At 44.6% G+C, this 19,440-nt stretch overlaps 1 protein-coding gene across 4 annotated transcripts in view; it reads left to right on the top strand.

The window, feature by feature from the left end:
* The window catches only part of UIMC1 (ubiquitin interaction motif containing 1), an 86,030-nt gene that overhangs the window by 55,769 nt on the left and 10,821 nt on the right, over nt 1–19,440 (top strand). For all 4 annotated transcript variants that reach the window (XM_083726262.1, XM_083726261.1, XM_083726260.1 and 1 more), the window contains exons 9-11: nt 2,883–3,048; nt 15,766–15,844; nt 18,281–18,407. In XM_083726262.1, the coding sequence (XP_083582388.1) occupies nt 2,883–3,048; nt 15,766–15,844; nt 18,281–18,407 (372 nt within the window). The remainder of the gene's footprint in view (nt 1–2,882; nt 3,049–15,765; nt 15,845–18,280; nt 18,408–19,440) is intronic.

Raw genomic sequence — 19,440 nt, 5'->3', positions numbered from 1 at the left:
CTAGGAATGTATGGTGTAGCAGTAGTAGCTGTAGTGTAGCTTAATAACTGCAGAATGCACAGAGCAATTTTTTCCACTTTGGAGTCAGGTCTCTTTAGAAAAGGATTTTTAAAAAATGACTTTTGCCTGAAACAATTGTTGACGGTCCCTGCAGTTTGGTACTGATCACCTGTCAGCAGGGAATTTGGCACACATGAGATTGGGCTTTAAGAAAACACCAGCCAATCATACACACCCCCACATATACAAAGCAGTCTTCAATAAGTCAATGAAATTCCTCACATAGAATTAGGCTTTTGCTTGACAATGTAGATTCTGCAATGAAGCTGCTAAGCAACAGGCCTACATAATGGGGACCACTCATAAAACAAAACATGAAGCATGCCTAAGCAGTCAGTCAGGCTCACGTCTACTGATGGTTTCCTTGGAACTGTGCAGTTATAAGGACACAGATGACAGTTTCTGTGTATGTGTAAGAGAGAGAGAGTGTCTGCTTGTCTCACCCCAATAAAAATCACCAATCCTAGAATATTTCCCACAGGTTCCATCTAGCTGGTTTAATATTTAAACAGACGTTTTAATGGTTCTGGCAAATCTTCTTTGCTTTTGAATGTTTAGGAACCTTTGAGATAGGCTGACATTATGTAGAAGTCTTACAGTATTAAGAAATAAGATGGCAGTAGTCAGCCTTCTGCCTCTTTCAGACATGAATAGTTCAAGGCAGAGGCTGTGCGTTTCAGAGGGAGAAATGCACTGTGGTTCTGAGACTCTGTTGGGGATATTAAAAAAATGGGTGTATTTAATGACATGCAGATAATAGTACTTAACTTTATCCTACAAAAAAGCCAAGAAAGAACTCCCATGTGTTTTCTTGCTCCCATCCTGTATCCCTGCCACAAAACAAGGGGCTGATCTGTTTGGACCAGCATGCTTCTCACTCACAAACCCAAGGCCCAGTGAGGATTTGGGAGTTAATTCAAAGTAACTGCTGTAACCCTTCCACATATTTGTCACTAGAAAGTCGGTGGGGTGGATAGAGTGCAGGACCTGGACTAGGGAGAGTTGAGTCAAATCTGCTGCAGAGCTCACAGCATAGCCTTGGGCAAGCTTAACCTCTGCTCCGTGTACTCAGCCCTGAATTGCCTGGGATAAAGGTTGGGATGCAAAGGTGAAAAGTATACACCCAGATAGGCTAACAGGTGTACCTGGAACAGTCATGAAAACTATGCTTCCCTTACTTACTGACCTCAGGATTGTTTCAAACATTTGCAACTCCAGTTAGACACAATTGTAGATGATATCCAGAGCCAGTTCATTATGACTACCAGCTGTTAAGAGCAAGCAGCAGTGGCTGTCTCAGTCTTGTCTGGTTTGGCTTTAACAGAGACCATCCGGATGCCCATGGGAAGCTCAGGCTGCTGAGCTAGTTGGACAGCTACTAAGAATGTGAGAGAAGCTCTGCTGATCAGACCAAGTGCCCATCTAATCCAGCCTTCTACTTTCAGCAGTGACTTTCCAGATGTTTCTAGGAAACCCACCAACAGGGCAGGAGGCAGCAGCAGCACCTGGCCTGATCCTGCACGACAATTTTTACATTTTTGTGCTCCAAGCCCTCATAGTTTCCTGTCTTGAGAATATCCAAGTAGCACAGTCCCAAGATGATACCTAGCTCTCTCTCTCTAGTGGCAGCTATGTTTTATTGAAAAGCAACAAAAAGATCATATTAAAACAGGGTTTATTGAGAGAAAATCCTCGAACGTAAAATGTAACAAAATAAGTGTAAAAATAGCACATGCAATTCGTAGGTAACAGGGTTCTTTAAATTATCAGTCCCTTGGTAGTGATCTCCATCAGAGGGCCAAATGAGCCACTTGTTCATCACATTCGGTAAGCTGCATTTCAAGCCCAGGTGTTGTTTTCCCAGGGACAAAGCCACACTTTCCTTTTGTGGGCTGGTTGGGGAATCTCCCATATTAGATACAGCTTGGTTTTCTGGGTCAAGCTGCTTTGAGAAAGCATTTTAGCAACATTTCAAAAATTGTACATATAATTTGAACCTAGCTGGGAGTCAATAAAGGGAAAATTTACAGGCGGAAGCCATAAGATACCCAGAGTCTCTTTTCCTCCAAGAAACATCACTGAATGGAATTGTGATCAAAGGACTAGCCAGTAATTTCAAGGGTATGTTCCATTGCAACAATCTCAGTCTTGTAGCTTAACCTTTGGATTTAGGAAACCCAACCTCGTATAAGATGGCTGTACTTTGGTAAAAATAAATAAAATGCCCAAACTTGTGTATAGAACAGCATCACGCCTCCACCTCATGAATACACATGCAACTTGCTGCTATGCAGACCATGATCTAACTCGGTGAACATTTCTCACTGACTCAAGCTAGCCATGAGTGTGAAGTTGGCAGTTTCTTTTCATCCTGGACGGGTCCACACTCTGAAGGCAGTACTGCCAACAAGGGACTGACTGACTCTGAATTGGGTGCTTTAATTTTCTGTCAGTTGTGTGTTTTTTTCTCGCTGGCACTCAGACTTTCTCAATTTAAGAGTGTTTTACGCTTTCCCAAGAGAGCCACAGTGGCGATGCAGGTGATCTATGCTTTAAATAGAACATGCGGCTCTCCAGAGGGAGCATCATAGTGATTTGGGAGGGCACGGTGCCTTTTGAAGTAAGCATAAGTAAGCATATTAGGTCTGTTGAATGTGCTCATCACTGCAGGGTTCTTAGATCTGACCTGTTCAGTAGGAATGAAAACTGGTGATGGAAGCCCAGAATCTGGAGAGATTTAGAAACTGCAGATCGAGGGAACTAGGATGATTGTTGAAACTGCAACTAGATCAACTTGCCCCTTCTCTTCCTCTCTTTTTCAGGCTGATGCAGCTGAAGATGCTGGGGAAAGAGTGTCTGCGGGAAGCTTTCTTGGTGACGAACCTATTCCGTGTCCAATGTGTGATCGCACATTCCCAGTTTCGGAAATTGAGGTGCACGCCATGTATTGTAATGGCACCAGAGAGGACCCAACTGAAGATGCTCCAGGTTTGCTAAGCACCTGTTCTTATGTGCCGCTTGTTCATGCTGATCATTTGGAGATCTTGCCCCACACGTCTGTATTTGTTTGTCAGTTGTGGAATTAGCTAGAGTAGTCCATTTGGGACTAGTCTTGGGCAAATTCTTAAAACCAGAGAGTCAAAAGGGACCTAGTGTGTCACCCAGTCTGATGGCTTGTCCTAGCGCAGCATATTCTATACTTAAAAAAACACAAATCCTGACAAATCATGAGTGTGTGTGTGTGTGTGTCATGTGTTCAGTTCTGAAGGGTATGCAAGTACCCCAGAGGTAGGCAGGATGGTGATAAGGGCCATAGTCTGGGCGTGCAGAGGAAGGACTGAGCAGCCTCCCTCAGATACAAGCTGCGCACACAGAGGGAAGTGAAAATCTTTCATAAACGCCAGTGGCAGCAGATTGGCTGTCCGGTGCTGCCTGGCTTCCTGTGCAGGGAACCTCTCAGCCTGCAGTTCCCTCCTCTGACCAGGAGCCCTGGTGGTGTAGGGAGCCAGTGGCCTGTGGCACCTGACAGTTTGCATGCCCACATCCATGCATCCTGCTCTGGGCCTCCGGGGCCCAGCATCTCAGTCAACCCTTCAGGCCCTGTGCTTGGTTCAACACAGCTCTATCACATCCTCCCCTATCATTTCTGCTGTGCCTGTTAGCTTCATTCTTGGCTGGCTGTTGTTTCTCATTCACAGCTCACGTCTGGCTCCAGGTCCACTGAACCTCTTGCCAGTCACTTCCTCCTGTCATGAGAAATGTTGCCCGTGGTTCTGGCAGAAATCCCCAGTGTCTGCTGGTGGAGTAAAAGAGCTACCCCCTGTGAAAAGTTCCTCTAGGCAGCGGCTAGTAGTACGGCACACAGGTTCTGCCTCTTACAAAGAGCACCCTCAATGCTTCCAGTGCCATCCTGGGCATATCTATTCAGAACCTCTTACTCCTTTGCAAGTGTGCTTAGGATTGCAACTTTAGACCCCTTCACTTCCTTTGTGCCCTTTGGAAACAGACAACTTCCTTTATGGCTCTTGTAATCTTTCAGCCTGTAGAATGCTGGGAAAGGCTTTCGGATACCCCAGCAAATATAGCTTTGAGCAGATTGAATGCAAATGCGTACACAGAAAGACTGTTCACTATTAATTATCTACCTCAAATGGGGTAACACTTTTTGTGTTTTAATTAACGAGGATATCAATCCCGTTTTCCCACAGACATGGCGATTTTATGTTGAGCTATTAGTCACTATATGAAATCGGCTAATGCAGTGCCTGGCTTTCCTTTCGTTAAGGTAGGGGAAACCCGAGGACCACATTAGAAATACATCATAAGCCAAAGGCCTGTTGCCAGTTTGCATGTTTAATAGCAAGTGATTAACATAATTGGCAAAGCTTTTTTTTTTTTTTGGTTAAATTTGTCGAGCCAAGCTGAAATAAATTATTAGTAGGCATGATTCCTATTCCGAAATGGTTGACCTCAAATGTGAAAAACTTGACTTCACCTTTAAACACCTTGGTGTGCAAAATTAGACATCGCGAATGTTAAATGCAGTGAATTGGGGCTGCTTTTTATACTTTGCTTTCTGCCATTAAACTCATTTGCCATTAATTATTCAGATATCTCTCTGCGGCAATAAGGAGTAGGAATTTTCTAATAAAAGTAATATTATTATTATTATTTTAAAGGAATCCTAACAAGTGTTTGTGGGCTCTAAGGAGGTGGCTTTGGGTCACAGTGCCTCCCTGTTGCCTTCCTACTGTTGAGGCATCTGTGTACTTTTGTATACCTTTATGCCCTGCATACAACACAGGCTCACTAATATTCATGCCACCCTGGGATCTTTGGGTAAAGGACAGTATATAAATTGAATAATAATAATACAGGGAAAACAATTATTAATTATGTAGCATTATCATTTCTAAGACCTTAAGCACAGATTGAGATGCAGGCAGAGATCCCAACTGCAACACAAAGGAAGTCTTCACTTTCACCATGCCTGGGGAAGCTGTGCAGCATCTAAGCAGGTCTTCATTGGAACCATTAATGCAACATTTATATATTCAGAGATTTCTGTTCCACTCTTCACCAGAAATGGTCACAGGGCGGTTTGCAACAAAATAAGACAATATGCTACATAATAAGCAAGAACATTAAATATAATTCTTATAAAATATATAAGGAACATAATTGGCAGTATCATAATTACAAAATGACCTAATGCATCAGCTTCTAAAAGGCTGCAAAAAAGGTGAGTTTTGCCTGGTGTATAAAGTTGGAGAGATCATTCCACAGATGCGGAGCTGCCACCAAAAAGGCTCTCCCATGGACCCCCCAACAGACCTAATTTAAGGCAAGGACCACAGGGAAAGCCTCACTCATTGATCTTAATGCAGAAGCAGCTTGATCCAGGGCAGGGCATTCTTTAAAATAGTTGGGGATCAGGTCATTCAGGGCTTAAATGTCAAAAGAAAAGCCTTGAAATAGGCCTGGCAGACAAGTGGCAACCAGTGCAGCTGTTTGGGAATATGAGCTATATGCAGCTACTCTCACCCTGGCCGCTGCATTCTGCATTAGTGGCAACTTCTAGGTCATCTTCCGGGGCAGCTCAACTTAAAGCACATTACAGTAGTCCACCCTGGAGGTTACCAGAGCCCAGAAAACTATAGCTAGGCTATCTTTGTCCAGACAAGGTTGTAGTTGATGTACCAACAAAAGTAGGTTGTAGGCAGTCGTAGTCACTAAGGTCACCTAGGAATGATCATTCTAGCATAGCCCCCACCCACAGTGAGCTTGCTCCTTGGAGGACAGTGCAACCTCACCCACAATAGGCTGTCACACAAAACCCCACCCATAGGACCTTCATCTCCTCTGGGTTCAGTTTCAATGTGCTTGTCCACACCCTACCCACTACCATCTCCAGGCACCAGCTCAGCACCTTCACTGCCTCTCCTGATACTGATAGACTTGAGAGAGGGAGAGCTGGGTGTCATCAGCATATTGATGGTTCCTAAAACAATGTGCTATAATAGTAATGAGAACAAATCACATGCAGAGGATGAAATTTAATGCATGGGTTTGGGATCTTGGAAATCGGAGAAATGAGGCAAATGCAATATTAAGAAATTATCTCCCAAACCAAAATAGAGTCCAATCTACTTCTCACTCCTTTTCATACAAACCCCGCCCCCACCCCATTTCCTCTTCCCTCCTGGAGCCTTTGCCTTCTCTCCACCTAATACCATCCCTTTCCCTTCTTTGAAGGGGCTAAAGCTACTGTGCCTCTTAACCCTTCCCATGACCTCCCTAGTTCCTGGCTACTTATTCCCTCAAGGCTGAAAGCAAAGATATCCTCCTGGTCCTCCACACAATACCGGCATGTTCACACATACTTGTGCGCAACCGTGTCTATGCACAGTGCCTGGAAATAATTAAATAATTCAATTCATACCAGGAAATGGAGGGAGAGAGCTGGGGAGTTCTTGTGGCTCATGAGGAGAACCTCCCTGGAGCTCAGAGAGGACATCGGTGAGGGTGGAGGAAGCCCCTAAGAGACTGGAGGCGCAGTGGGGCTTTGTTTAGGTTGCTCAGCCTCCCCGCTTAACTGCTGATGTGCGTGGTAGTACACCAGCAGCAGCAGCTGCTTTCCTGTGCATCCTCCAGCCAGCCCCAGAGCTTCCAATTCCTGTTGTAGGTATTTTTGGTACAGTATTTTTGATCTGGTTTAAGAGAGAGTGGCAGAGAAGGCATCAAAAGGGTGTTTAGGGGTGCTTCCTCACTTATGCCATTTCCACTTATGCATGCGGGGCACGGGGACATAACCCACGCGTAAGTGGGGAGTCACCTGTATCTGTAACCTGGTAAATCGGGATCTTCATGGAATAGCTGAGGATGCGGGGGGCTGGGATTCCTCCATCCCAGTAAGCTTACATCTGTGAAGTTACTTGGGGCGCCTTCCTAGAGTCACAGCTCAGTGGTAGAGCATCTGCCTTGCAAGCAAAAGGTCCCAAGTTCAATCCCCTGCATCTCCAAGTCGAGGGGCTCCCTGAACCCCTGGAGAGCAGCTGCCCGTCAGGGTAGACAATATTGATCAAGATGGACCAATGACCTGACTCTGTACAAGGCAGCTTCCTATGTTCCCTGAAAAGCTGGCACAGCCTTCCCTGAAGCTTGCTGAACTGAGCTTGCCTGGTATTCTTTGTTTTGCATCCCCACCACTTGATTAGTTCCTTCAGAATTACATGCTCATATTTGGCTGCCCTGTGATCAGGCCAGTAGCACAGTGCGGGAGAAAATCAAAGCTCTGTGCACCATCCTCCCTCTTGATTTGCTTCAAGAGGGCTGCTGCAGTTCTTCCGTTCTGTTGGCTTAAGGGTCAGTGATCCACTTTCAGGACCTCTTAATTGGATTTACTCCAGAGATCTCTGGTACTATATAAACTCTTATCATCTTTCAGTGTTTTCTATTATAAAGGAAGCTCTGTGGCTATCCGTCTACAGTTCTGTTACTTCTTAGGGTAAATTTGCTGGCTCTTGTTTAAAGCTTGTAACCTAAAGAAGCTGTTTCAGCTTGGATGATACTTAGAGCCATTTGTTCACTAGTTGCAGCTGTATGTCTTTTGTCTGCACACTGTTGCTGTGGCTCAGAGCACAGGCACGGTTGCCCATTTAAGTTGTTTGGAGATGTTGCCCTAAGCTGACCCATTTATTCTATGGCAAGTCTATCTGGAATCTATATTTAGGAAACATGCAGAGCACCTTCATAGGCACTATTGCAATTCATCAAGCCTGCAGGCAAGCTGGGAAGCATACAGCAAAGCAGGTGTACCAGAATAAGCCACCTGACAGCATACTCTGTGCTTGGGAAAAAGAATTGCTCAGACTGAGCAGCCAGGCTGGAGTCAGCAGCCTTACAGGACCAGGTGGGGCTCAGTTAGCCCCTTGTGCCCCTTGGCCTCTGCTGATCAGGTAGCTGCAGTTCCACCCTTGGACATGAATGGCCCTTCCATTTAGCAGGTCGAAGCACCTATCATGTGGAAATAGATGAGGGCAGGCAGGAACTAATGTTCTGGATCCAACTCTGCCACTCAGGAAGCCTCAGTGGCTAGAAGCATTATTTCCCAACTGTAACTTGTTTGATATCTATGGCTGATCCTGGACTAGGAAAGCCTTGCCACACTAGTTCATGCATTGGTTACTTCTAGACTGGATTACTGCAGTGCATTCTATGCGGGGCTTCCCTCATGCTTGATTCAGAAGCTTCAGTTAGTGCAGAATTCTGCAGCACAATTGCTGACTGGAGTGAGACCTTGTCAACATACAACACCTGTGCTCAGAGATTGGCACTGGTTGCCAATTTGCTATCGAACTACCGTATTTTTCGCTCTATAGGACGCACCGGACCATAGGATGCACCAGACCATAGGAGGGGGAGAACAGGGAATTTTTTTTTCTTGTTCTCCCCCTCTAAAACAAGGTGTGTTCAAGGTGCATTCACCCGAGCTTGTGGGGCTGGCGGTGGGGGGAAGCGCTGCTTTCCCCCACCGCCAGCCTCAAAGATCCCTGAAGTCTTTGGAGTGCAGTGCCCCGCTGCTCTGCAGAGGCTTTGCGCGCAGGCATCCCTAAGCTAGAAGAGCGAGACGGAGCCCTCCGTCTCGCTGTTCTGGCTTGGGAACAGCCTTGCTAGCCTCTGCAGGATAGCGGGGTAAAGGCACCCCACTGCCCTGGAGAGGCTTTGCGCGCAGCCGTCCCCAAGCTAGAACAGCGAGACGGAGCGCTCCGTCTCCCTGTTCTGCCTTTGGGCTTAGCGGCACAGCCTGCATTCGCTCTATAGGACACACACACATTTCCCCTTAATTTTTGGAGGGGAAAAAGTGCGTCCTATGGAGCGAAAAATACGGTAAGTTCAAGGTGTTACTATTAGTATATAAAACCCTGAACAACTTGGGACCAGGTTACTTACACGATTGCCTTACCTTATATGTGCCCACTTGACTGCTTCAATTGGTGGAACATACAGGTGCCACTTAATATCTGTTCTACATTTGTAAGAACTCAGTCATTTAGTGTGCACTTTGGAACTCCCTGCCTATTGACATCAAACAAGTTTCTTCACTGTGTTTTCTTTGACACCTACTAAAAACATTCTTGTTTAGACAAGCCTGTTGTAGATTCCTTCCCCATGTCTGCAGTCATGGGATTGTTGTCTATCACATGACGGTGTATGTTTTCATTCAACAATGTGGGAAGTGACGGACACAGGATGTTTTGGTACTACTCTCTTCCGTGAAGTGGGACTATTGTCTTTTGTTCTTTCTCTCTTTGCTCTCTGTTGAGAAAGAGGAAGGAGCTAAGTCAGAATGCTCCATATTTACAATATGTAAATAAAGTAGATTAGCCAAAATGCTGTGCTATTGGTTCTGTTACGCAAACTGTGAAGACTCTGCGGATCCCTAAGTGTGCTGATGTCTCCAAGGCATCAGTTGCTGTGATGTTCGGGTTGGAGAAAGCTCTTGAAGCTCCTGGCCGACCAGGAGGGAGAGAACATGCCAGCCAGGCATGTGTTTCTGCCAGGGTTCTACACGAGAGTAGGGCACTCCTAACAAAGCCTACCCAGGTACTTGGCAAAATTGTAGTAATTTTTATTTATTTTAGTATTACAACTTTTGCATATTTTAAATTAGGATTGTAATTTTTTCTTGATTTTCTTGCTTTATCGTTCTATAAATGGCTTTGAAGGTTTTTTTATATATATAAAAACAATCCTATGTATACATTTTATGAAATAAAAAACAGTGGAACCTTGCTTCTCAAACGTCTTAGTTGACGAACAAATCGGCTCCTGAACGCCAAAAACCCGGAAGTAAGTGTTCCAGTTTTTGAACGTTTTTCAGAAGCCGAACATCCGATGTGGCTGTCGGCTATTGATTCCGGGGCGCCTGTGCCAGTTGAAAGCTGCACCTTGGTTTTTTAACCTTTCAGAAGTCGAACAGACTTCCAAAACGGATTACGTTTGAGACCCAAGGTACCACTGTAAATATCTGAACGGTGCAGTCAGTCCTCTTAAAGTGTTTGCCTGGTAAGGTGTGGATGGGCACCATTTGTTTCTCCACTTGGGGCAGCAAGTGTGTTAGTCTTGCTCTTCTCTCTGAGCATTTGTAGTGATGCTGAAGTGCAGCAAAGTGCAGGCCAGCAGCTCCCCCTTGAGCAAGCTCCCCCTTGGGGCAGAGAGCAAGATACTTAGGTCTCACAGCTGCAGTTTTCCCTTTCAGACCCCCTGATGCCTTGCCCCAGCCTCTGTATAAAACAGAAAGAAGCCTTTCATTTCCCTTCCAATCTGCAGATATTTCCAAGGACTGTTCAGACAAGAACATTGCAACAGACTGGCTGTTACCTTCCCCAAGCCTTTTTGTTCTCAACATGCCCTCCAGCTTTATTTCTCTGCCGCAGCGACCACAAAGCTAAAGCTGTCCAGCTCCATAATAGGTCAAGGCAGGGTACCATTCTTTTCCTTCCTGCAGCCAAATCTCAGGTGCACAGAATGACACAGTCTTCAGTTTTCTGAGCTGCAGCCATGCTGGTGCTGGTGCTGTTTTTTTTAATAAAGCTTCAACACCGAGAGAAGTGGCACTGATGCAGCATAAAAAAGTAACAGAACTGGCGCAGGGAAAAGCTTCATCACTTCTTGGAAGGGCCAACGTACAATAAATTATTTCCATTAATAGGATCCTTCACACACAAAATAGCATGGCTGGTAAACGAGAATAGATATTTAGCGGGGTGGGGAGGAAGCCCTAGATAAAGGCAATAGGAAGTCTGCTGCAAAATGTAAGCAGTATACCTAGACACTTGATATAATCTGTTTCGTTTATGGTTCCCCAATAGTTGTAAAGAATGTGAGCTATACTCGGTTTTGATGCTAGGAAAATATGCTGAACCAAAAGGATCCACTTCTCGGCCAAAGGGTATCTTCTGAGGGATTTCTTGCACTCTTGGCTGTAGTGCTTTATCATAGAAATAGTCGTGCAGAGAGGAATCTCAGAGAAAGTATTATTTATAGATTATTATATAACATTTATACACCAGTGGATTGTTAAAAAAACCCCCAAAAAACTCAAAAGATAAAACAGTAAGAAAAATTTACAACCCTGCTTTAAAACATACAGAAGTCACAATACTAAAGCAGATTAAAATTACCTCAACTTTCTAAGCATCTGGTGGGCTTGTCTAGAGAGGAATATTTTAAGTAACTGCCCAAAAATGGAGTATGTGAAGGCACCTGCTTGATCTCAATAGGCAGGGAGTTTCAGACTTAACAATTGAGTTCTTACCAATGTTTTATGTGGCGCCTGTAGTAGTGCCAATTCCTCTGGCCGAAGTGGATGAGTGGAAACATGTAGGCCATCTCATGTGTAAACTGGTCCCAAGTTGTTAAGAAAGTAGGAATGGAAAGTTGCTCTGCATCTCTTGGGTGGTGTGTGTTGCATCACTTAAGTTAGCTCCCTGGCCATTCTCCCTGCACTGTGGATAGGCAGGTGACTAGCACAGACTGCATGCAGCTGCAGTGTGGATTATAGGAGTCCTGTTGTCTGTTTGCTGTGCCCCTGACTGCTGCTTCCCTCAAAATCGCCTTGCAGACCCTGAGACAATATTTAGTTCTCTGCTTGTGGTTTCTTGTTTCCTCAAATCTGAAGGTGATTTCCAAGAGATTACCTGTAACTCTTAAGTAATAAGATGATGTACTTTCAAGGAGGTAAGGTCATGGGAAATCATTGCAGTTATATGATTTGCCCAAGGCCATATTGGAAGATCTATCTTTTTCTATAACTCAGCAAGCAGTTTGAGCTGTCAAGTTTCATAGCAACCAAAAGAGCTCAAAATGTACACAATTTTTTAAAGAAGAGAATGCTGGAATCCTCAGAAACCCATCAAGTTATGCAAATCGCTGCAGGGGAGCTGCGTATCGACTCCTCAAGGTGTATTCTTACTGTGATGTGCTGCCTTGAGCTCCTGGACCATCTCAGTATGGACAGAAAAGCCTAGGCAATGTGGAATGCACAAAAAAAAAAAAAAGGTTTAGATGCTATCTAGAGAAGTCAGGAGGATGCCAAGGTTCTTTTGTACTGACAAGAAGAAATCTGAAGCTGATAAAGTTTTAATTTGACTACAATGAGCATTGTGAGCATGTCTGACTTAGCTCAGCATGTTTTGAGGGGAGATGCTGTGCTCATTTTGTATAGATGGCTGAGAGGCATGCTTGCCCACTCCTTTTCTTGCTCTAAGAGGAGATTTATCTTGTAGCTTCTGTTAAGATTTCCCCCCACTAAGCTTCCTCCTTGGGAACCTTGTTCTAGGCTTGCTATCTCTGCTGGAGTTGAGCTCTGCTGGCGCAATCCGGCAATAGCACTCTTGGGTTGAGCGTTTGGAACGGGAGCAGGCCAGCTCACCTGTGACGGGCTGAGCCAACCAGTGATGCCACCCCTGCAATTTCTCTTGCTGCTCTTGGCAGCACAGCTGTCACACCAGGTCTTTTCTGGTGTTTCTGTAGCACCAGTCCCAAAGGTTTCTAGCAGGATTGCTATGCCAGATGTGTTCCTTTCTCTTGGAAAAAAATAGCACTGATTAACACCTGAGCTGTGCACAAGGCACTCTGAGAAAGACTGTTACAGGAATATTAACAACTGTGCACTGGCTTAGAGATCTTCTCTGCTTTTGCTGCAAACGAGCTTGTGAAAAAGCCTTTGGGAGCATCAGGTGACTCGGGGATTAACAGCAGGGCATGGAAGCCTCTTGCACCCAGGTCACTGATTCATATCCAGGCCAGGCTGGTGGAAACAAGTTTGATAACTGACTGGTCAGCATTTCAAAGAGAGAGAGAGAGAGAGAGAGAGAGAGAGAGAGAGAGAGAGCGAGAGCGCAGATCCACTCTGTCTTAAGAAGAGTTTGGATTTGATATCCCGCCTTTCACTCCCTTTAAGGAGTCTCAAAGCGGCTAACATTCTCCTTTCCCTTCCTCCCCCACAACAAACACTCTGTGAGGTGAGTGGGGCTGAGAGACTTCAAAGAAGTGTGACTGGCCCAAGGTCACCCAGCAGCTGCATGCGGAGCGGAGACGCGAACCCAGTTCCCCAGATTACGAGTCTACCACTCTTAACCACTCCACTACACCACACTGGCTCTCACACAGTGGGCACCCCAGAATCCTTTGCAAGCACAAACTTCAACCCAGAGAGCGCACAGACTACACACTGGTCATTGTAGTATATATATTGGGGCAAATCCGCTCATGAAAAGTAGCAGATGAACCAGTCAATTATAGCAACCAGCAAGGGAACAGGGACAAAAGAACTGTGGAGCAAAAATGTATGTTTCAAGCCCCCAGACTGCTCTGGCACCAATAAGGCATCTTTCTAGTCTGAACTCTGTGGGCACCCACTTTACAGCAGATGTTGAGCAAACAGTAACAGTTTTATAGTGCCTATAACACTGATTCAGACCTTTCTCCTAATGAGAATATTGAGCACAGGAAGATCTGATACAAGGCTGTAAAAGTGTTCTAATACACTGTCCCCTCCACTAAATTGCCCAAGAGTGCTTAAAGCAACATCTGTTTCTGCATTAGAAACTCCAGCACCCTGGTGGAAATGGCTGAGGATATCTGATATGTTCCCCAAGTAGCATAGCTGGTGGCCTGTCAACAGGAATATGTTGAAAGGAATTCAACTGTATGGAACAGCACTTTTAAGTTTCTCCTTATATATATTTGGTAAGAAAAGCTGGAGCATTTGGCTGGGCTTGCTGACAAACACATAGCACTGATTATTTTTTATTTTTTGGGTCACCCTCATCACCGGTTCTGACTGAAAAAAAGAAGTCAACCATTGTTTGAGGGGGTGTATGTATGTGTACTTAAGTGCAGTGTAAAATTTGGCTTAATTGTTGTTGTTGTTTAGTCGTTTAGTCATGTCCAACTCTTTGTGACCTCATGGATCAGAGCACGCCAGGCACTCCTGTCTTCCACTGCCTCCTGTAGTATGGTCAAACTCATGTTCATAGCTTCAAGAACACTGTCCAACCATCTCATCCTCTGTCCTTCTCTTTGTGCCATCAATCTTTCCCAACATCAGGGTCTTTTCCAGGGAGTCTTCTCTTCTCATGAGGTGGCAAAGTATTGGAGCCTCAGCTTCACAATCTGTCTTTCCAGTGAGCACTCAGTGAGCACATCCATTTTCTTAAGAATGAATAGGTTTGATCTTCTTGTAGTCCATGGGACTCTCAAGAGTCTCCTCCAGCACCATAATTCAAAAGCATCAATGTTGACTTAATTAGCATCTGCCTTTTGTTTTGTTGTGGTTAAAAGTGTGCTCCTGGTCCTCGTGGGTGCTAAGAACATAAGAATTGCCAGCTGGATCAGACCAATGGCCCATCTAGTCCAGCATCCTGTTCTCAATAGTGGCCAATCAGTTGCCTGTGGGAAACCAGGGAGCATAAACTGAAAACCATGGTTTCAGCAACTGGTGTTCAGAAGCATTGCTGTCTCCAGCTGTAGAGGTATAGCATAGCCATCATGACTACTAGCCATCAATAGTCCTCTGCTCCGTGAATTTGTCTAAGTTCTCTTTTAAAGCCATCCAAGTTGGTGGCCATCCTGGGGGAGTGAGCTCCATACTTTAACTATGTACTGCAAGAAGGAGTACTTTATTTTATCCATCCTGAATGCTACAGGTTCAAAGTACATGGTTAGTTCAGCTGAAAGTGTGGAATCTACATGGAACAGAGCAAAATGAGCAGAATGTCTAGTGTCCAGTAATAGGCAAAGGATTTATGCCATTTGTTAATGCCTACTTGTCGTCCCGTCTGCCCCCATGGATCTTCATCCTTATTCTCAATCTTCTTCCGCTACTGAATCTTTGCCAAAGGATCCCAAAGTCTGCCAAAAACAACAACCAGGATCTCAATCAAAATAGACGCAAGTGCAATTAAATGTGCCTGGCTTTTTCTGAATATAGAAATAGGATATTTTTGGATTACACACTGAATAAACAAATCCTGCCCACAGTTCAAGCCTTCCTCCTTTCCTACCAGACTTTTAATGCTTAGCTATGCAGTGTATAGAAAGCCTCTGTAATAGTGTTCACCTTTACTCATTGAGGTTATCCAGCCAAGCCTTGACTGAGCCCAAGGGTCTTGCACTTCCTCGGATTGAATCACAGTTCTGGAAGAGATGGAGAGCCTGAAACCTACATACAGGAATCCTGTGTTTTGTGGTTTTCCATATAGGTTCTGGCCTATGTAGTGCAAACCTAATCTTTATTTCAGGCATTGAAATAGCTCTTTAGCTTAATTTTTTAGGCTGCCAACAGAGGCCATGTGAATGTTGAAACTGAGCTATACATTATTTGCTCAAAAAAGTGTTTATGTCAGCTGAGGCAAGTAACATCTAAACGCTGCTGACAAAGAAGTTAGCAAATATTCTTTCTGGGCGGAAGCTTTACAGCTGCAGCTTTCACAGTAGGAAAGACTAGGCCATTAAAAAAAGAGTCCTCTTTTTTACTTTTCCCACTGTGATGTCCCCAAACGAACTGGTACTGCCTGGGTAGGAGAGCTTTGAAAATGCTTTCCAAATGTACACTGTGTATTTTGTTGGGACTCTTGACAAGCCTCCTCAGGTTCTTAAGAAGTGAGGTGGAACAACTGTTCTGTTTTTGTTTTGAAGTGTTAACCCGACGACAGAGAGCAGCCAAGACTAAAGTCACCAGTTGCAAAGAGTCGTTAGAACCTGCTGACACTGACAGGTAAGTAGGCATGCTGCCATGTTACAGCACTTTTCCCTCTTTCCTTTGAAGAACCTCTTTGGGGCCATTTGTGGGTCCCTTTGCTGCCCCACTCCATGGAGCTTTGGCACTGTCTCTCTCTGCTTGAAGGTGATTGCATTACTGCCTGCCTCCACCATCCTTCACTCTGGCATCTGAGAGACTCCCGTGAAAGGAAAGCCCAGCTGATTCTTACCTGTTTTTGCCTTTGGCTTCCCTTTCACTTATTTTTGACTGGCTCTGTGTTCTGTTTGTATTCTGTCAAGTTTTGCTGAGGCGCTTTTGATATGCTACTCTCTGTTTTAGCGCTTTTCTCTCCCCAGCTCTCCCACCCTTCCATTCATCTCCAAAGCCGTTGCCACACATGGAACAATACTTTCCCCCATAAAACTCAGTGGGTGATATGAAGGTTGGTTCTGAACTTTGAAATCCCTGCCCTTGGTTCTTTGTCCTTGTCACATTCGATCTCTTGGGCAGGGAGGAAGAGGAGAGAGGAAAGGGGGTAACTGACAATCTGATTTGGTGTCTTCAGCTCTGCACACAAACACCCACCCACCACACACACATATTACTCCTGAGAGAGTGCAACCCTATACAGAAAAAAGGTTTCCTATTTCAGCACTACAGGGATCATGAAATGCTAGGATTGGCATCTAAGTTTTATAAATGTTTGGCAGATCATGGCTGAGTTCATTTTGATTCAACCAGCTGGTGATCTGCAGTACACTATACAGTGAAATCATCTGGAAATCAGACAGTGCCACTGGGGATTGCATTTGCATGGTTCAAGTCAAACCATTATGAATGAGTCAAAATTTCTAGCCATTTTCATTATGCAAAAAGCCACATAGAGCTGCTACTCAAGTGCTAACACTGTACTTGCCTGTTGTGGCTGCCATGTTTCATCTGAGCTTGCATTTCCTTGTGCCCTGCTTTGCCTCTCCCTCCATTCCATGTCTCAAAGAAAGATCATACAACAAGTATGCCCATTTTCTACCAAGGTGTTGGAGGGGATTGCTTGTACAACTGCACAAATCTGTAATGATGGTGTTTCATTGTGGTGGAAATGAGCAGGTTCCAATTGCTCTGAGGTTTGCTTTTGTGTGTTGTTGTTGTTTTCAAAGTAATCTATAACAGTGGCTGACAAGCAAAATCCTATAGTGGTAGAAAATTGCCCCCACAAAGCTTGAGCAGCGTTTTTTTTTTTTGTTTGTTTGTTTGCCCTGGGACAAAACATGCAATTTAGTTATAATTCATTGGCTACAGTTGCTAAAGTGAACATATATCAAATCCCTGCAAGCAGCAGAACCTTGGGACAAGCTCTAAGAGCAGGTAGCTGTTGAAAGAGTGAGTTAGCTTTGAGTGGCAGATCTGCATGTCAGAGAGATGCTTGATGAAGAAGGCTGGCAAGGATGGTACCTGCAGTGATATCCTTAATGAAATTAGACTTTGTTCAGATGGAGATGGTTTTGTTTAATCTTTCTTGCTGCCACCCCTCCTCCCCCTCCCACCCACACAGCATCATAAGAAAGGATCTGACAGTAAAAATCCCTGCCATGGAAGTAATTTTGCTGTTACAAACACTGGATGGCAACATCACTAATGGAATTAGGCTAATTATAGAGAGGACAGCTTCTGTTTAGACACATTATCTTGGTAATCAGCAACGACTGGAAAGAAAATATGGAAAAGTACTGCAGAATTTAGCATGGAGGGGGCTCTTCAGAGGCTTGTTGAGCTGTTTCAGTTCAGGACCCCACAGTTCAGCAGCTGCACCCTGTTCAAGTTCTGCACTTGCATTCATGTTGTTCTTGTGATCTAGCTGTCCTTCCTGCTTGGTGGGCACAGTCAGTTTCACAGCACGGAAACATGTGCACACAGTTTAGGAGGTTGGAGTGAAAGGAGTTGGGAGAGGATGACATTTCTGCCAAATTTTCTGGAAATTGGCCGACGCTCAGTTCTCCCTTCTAAATCTTGCGAGGTCTAAAATGGAGTCGGTGCCCTGGAAGACTTGATGTGCAAGTTAGATGAGTTCATTCAAACTCAGGAAAACATATCTCTGATTTAATGCACATAGTATGCTTCATAGGCAAAATGTAACTCCCTTTTCCAAAAGCATAACACTTCATTTCAGCTGTGTTGACAGGGTGTTTTATGTCTGAAGGGAAACGGGCATTGTTTGAGATAGTTAGAGGAGCTGATTTCATTACCATCCCACTGCTGCAGCAGCAGGACACAGAAAAGCAGTTGGGGGGAAACCACTAATCACTCCATCCTTTTGATTGGCATCAGGCCAGTTTTATTGGTCATCCTGCTGTGCACATTGACAAGCCTTCGCCACAAGAATGGCTTGGAGAAGCAAAAAGCACTCAAGGCAGAGTGAATCCTAATGTGATTCTTTCTCTTCTGGCCTGGTAGGTATGAGAAGTGTTACCTCTGTAAGACTCTGGTGCCATGGAAAGAGTATCACAGGCATGTGGACGACTGTCTTTGGAGTCGGACTGCTAATGGAACCCAGGGTGACCGTAGGCCAAGGCGCACAAAGGTGAGAATAGACTCCTTTGTGAAGCAGTTTTATTTTCTCATGCTTGCATATCTGTTCCAGCAGGTCTATGCATTATTGCATATCTGTCCCATTATTGCATACATTATTGCATATCTGTTCCAGCAGGTCATATGCATTAGTGCATATGATTTTCTAAAGAGAGGCTGTGCATTAAAGTAAGACTTACCCCCGCTGCTTAAAAGCTGCTCTTAGAAACCTAAGAGACTGCCTTATACCAAGTCAGACTGTTAGTTTATCTAGCTCAGCATTGTCCACAATGACTGACAGTGTCTCTCCTGGATTCCAGAGAGGGGTCTCTCCTAGCCCTACCTGAAGATACCAAAAATTGAATCTGGGCTCTTCTGCATGCAGAGTAGTTTTTCTGCCACTCAGCTAGGACTGTCTTGCTTGAGTTTACCCCACACAGTGGTGAAGAAGAAGAAGAAGAAGAAGAAGAAGAAGAAGAAGAAGAAGAAGAAGAAGAAGGAGGGATTAAATTTATATACTGCCCTTCATCTCAGGGCGTTTCACAAGAGAAAAATACAGGATAGAAGCACAAAATAAATAGTTAAAACAAAAACAGTAACCACCCCACTTCCACAAACACATTTTAGAGTCTGTAAAATATTAATTGGTGAAAGACATGGTTGAAGAAGAACATTTTCACCTGGCACATGAAGATGTTTAGTGAAAGTGCTAGGTGAGCCTTCCTGGGGAGAGCATTCCACAAATGGGGAACCAATGTAGAAAAGGCCCATTCTTGTATTGCCACCCTCTGGACTTCAAATGGAGGAGGCACATCAAAAAGGGCCTCAGATGATGATTGCAGTATATGGGACAGTTTATATGGGGAGAGTTGGTCCTTGAGACATTGCCGTTCTGAGCCACTTAAGACTTTATAGGTCAAATCTAGCACTTTGAATTGGTTTTTATTATTTGTTAATTACCTGCCCTTTGCCCTAAAGTCCCAACTTTAAAACATAATTGATGTAACTGTGCAGATGCCATGCTCTCATGGGCCTTTTGCATGGAA

Source organism: Podarcis gaigeae (genome assembly GCF_964106915.1).
Source record: "Podarcis gaigeae genome assembly, chromosome: 2".
Classification (NCBI taxonomy): Eukaryota; Metazoa; Chordata; class Lepidosauria; order Squamata; family Lacertidae; genus Podarcis; species Podarcis gaigeae.
Note: the sequence above shows the minus strand (reverse complement) of the source record. Positions and strands in the feature narration are given on the sequence as shown.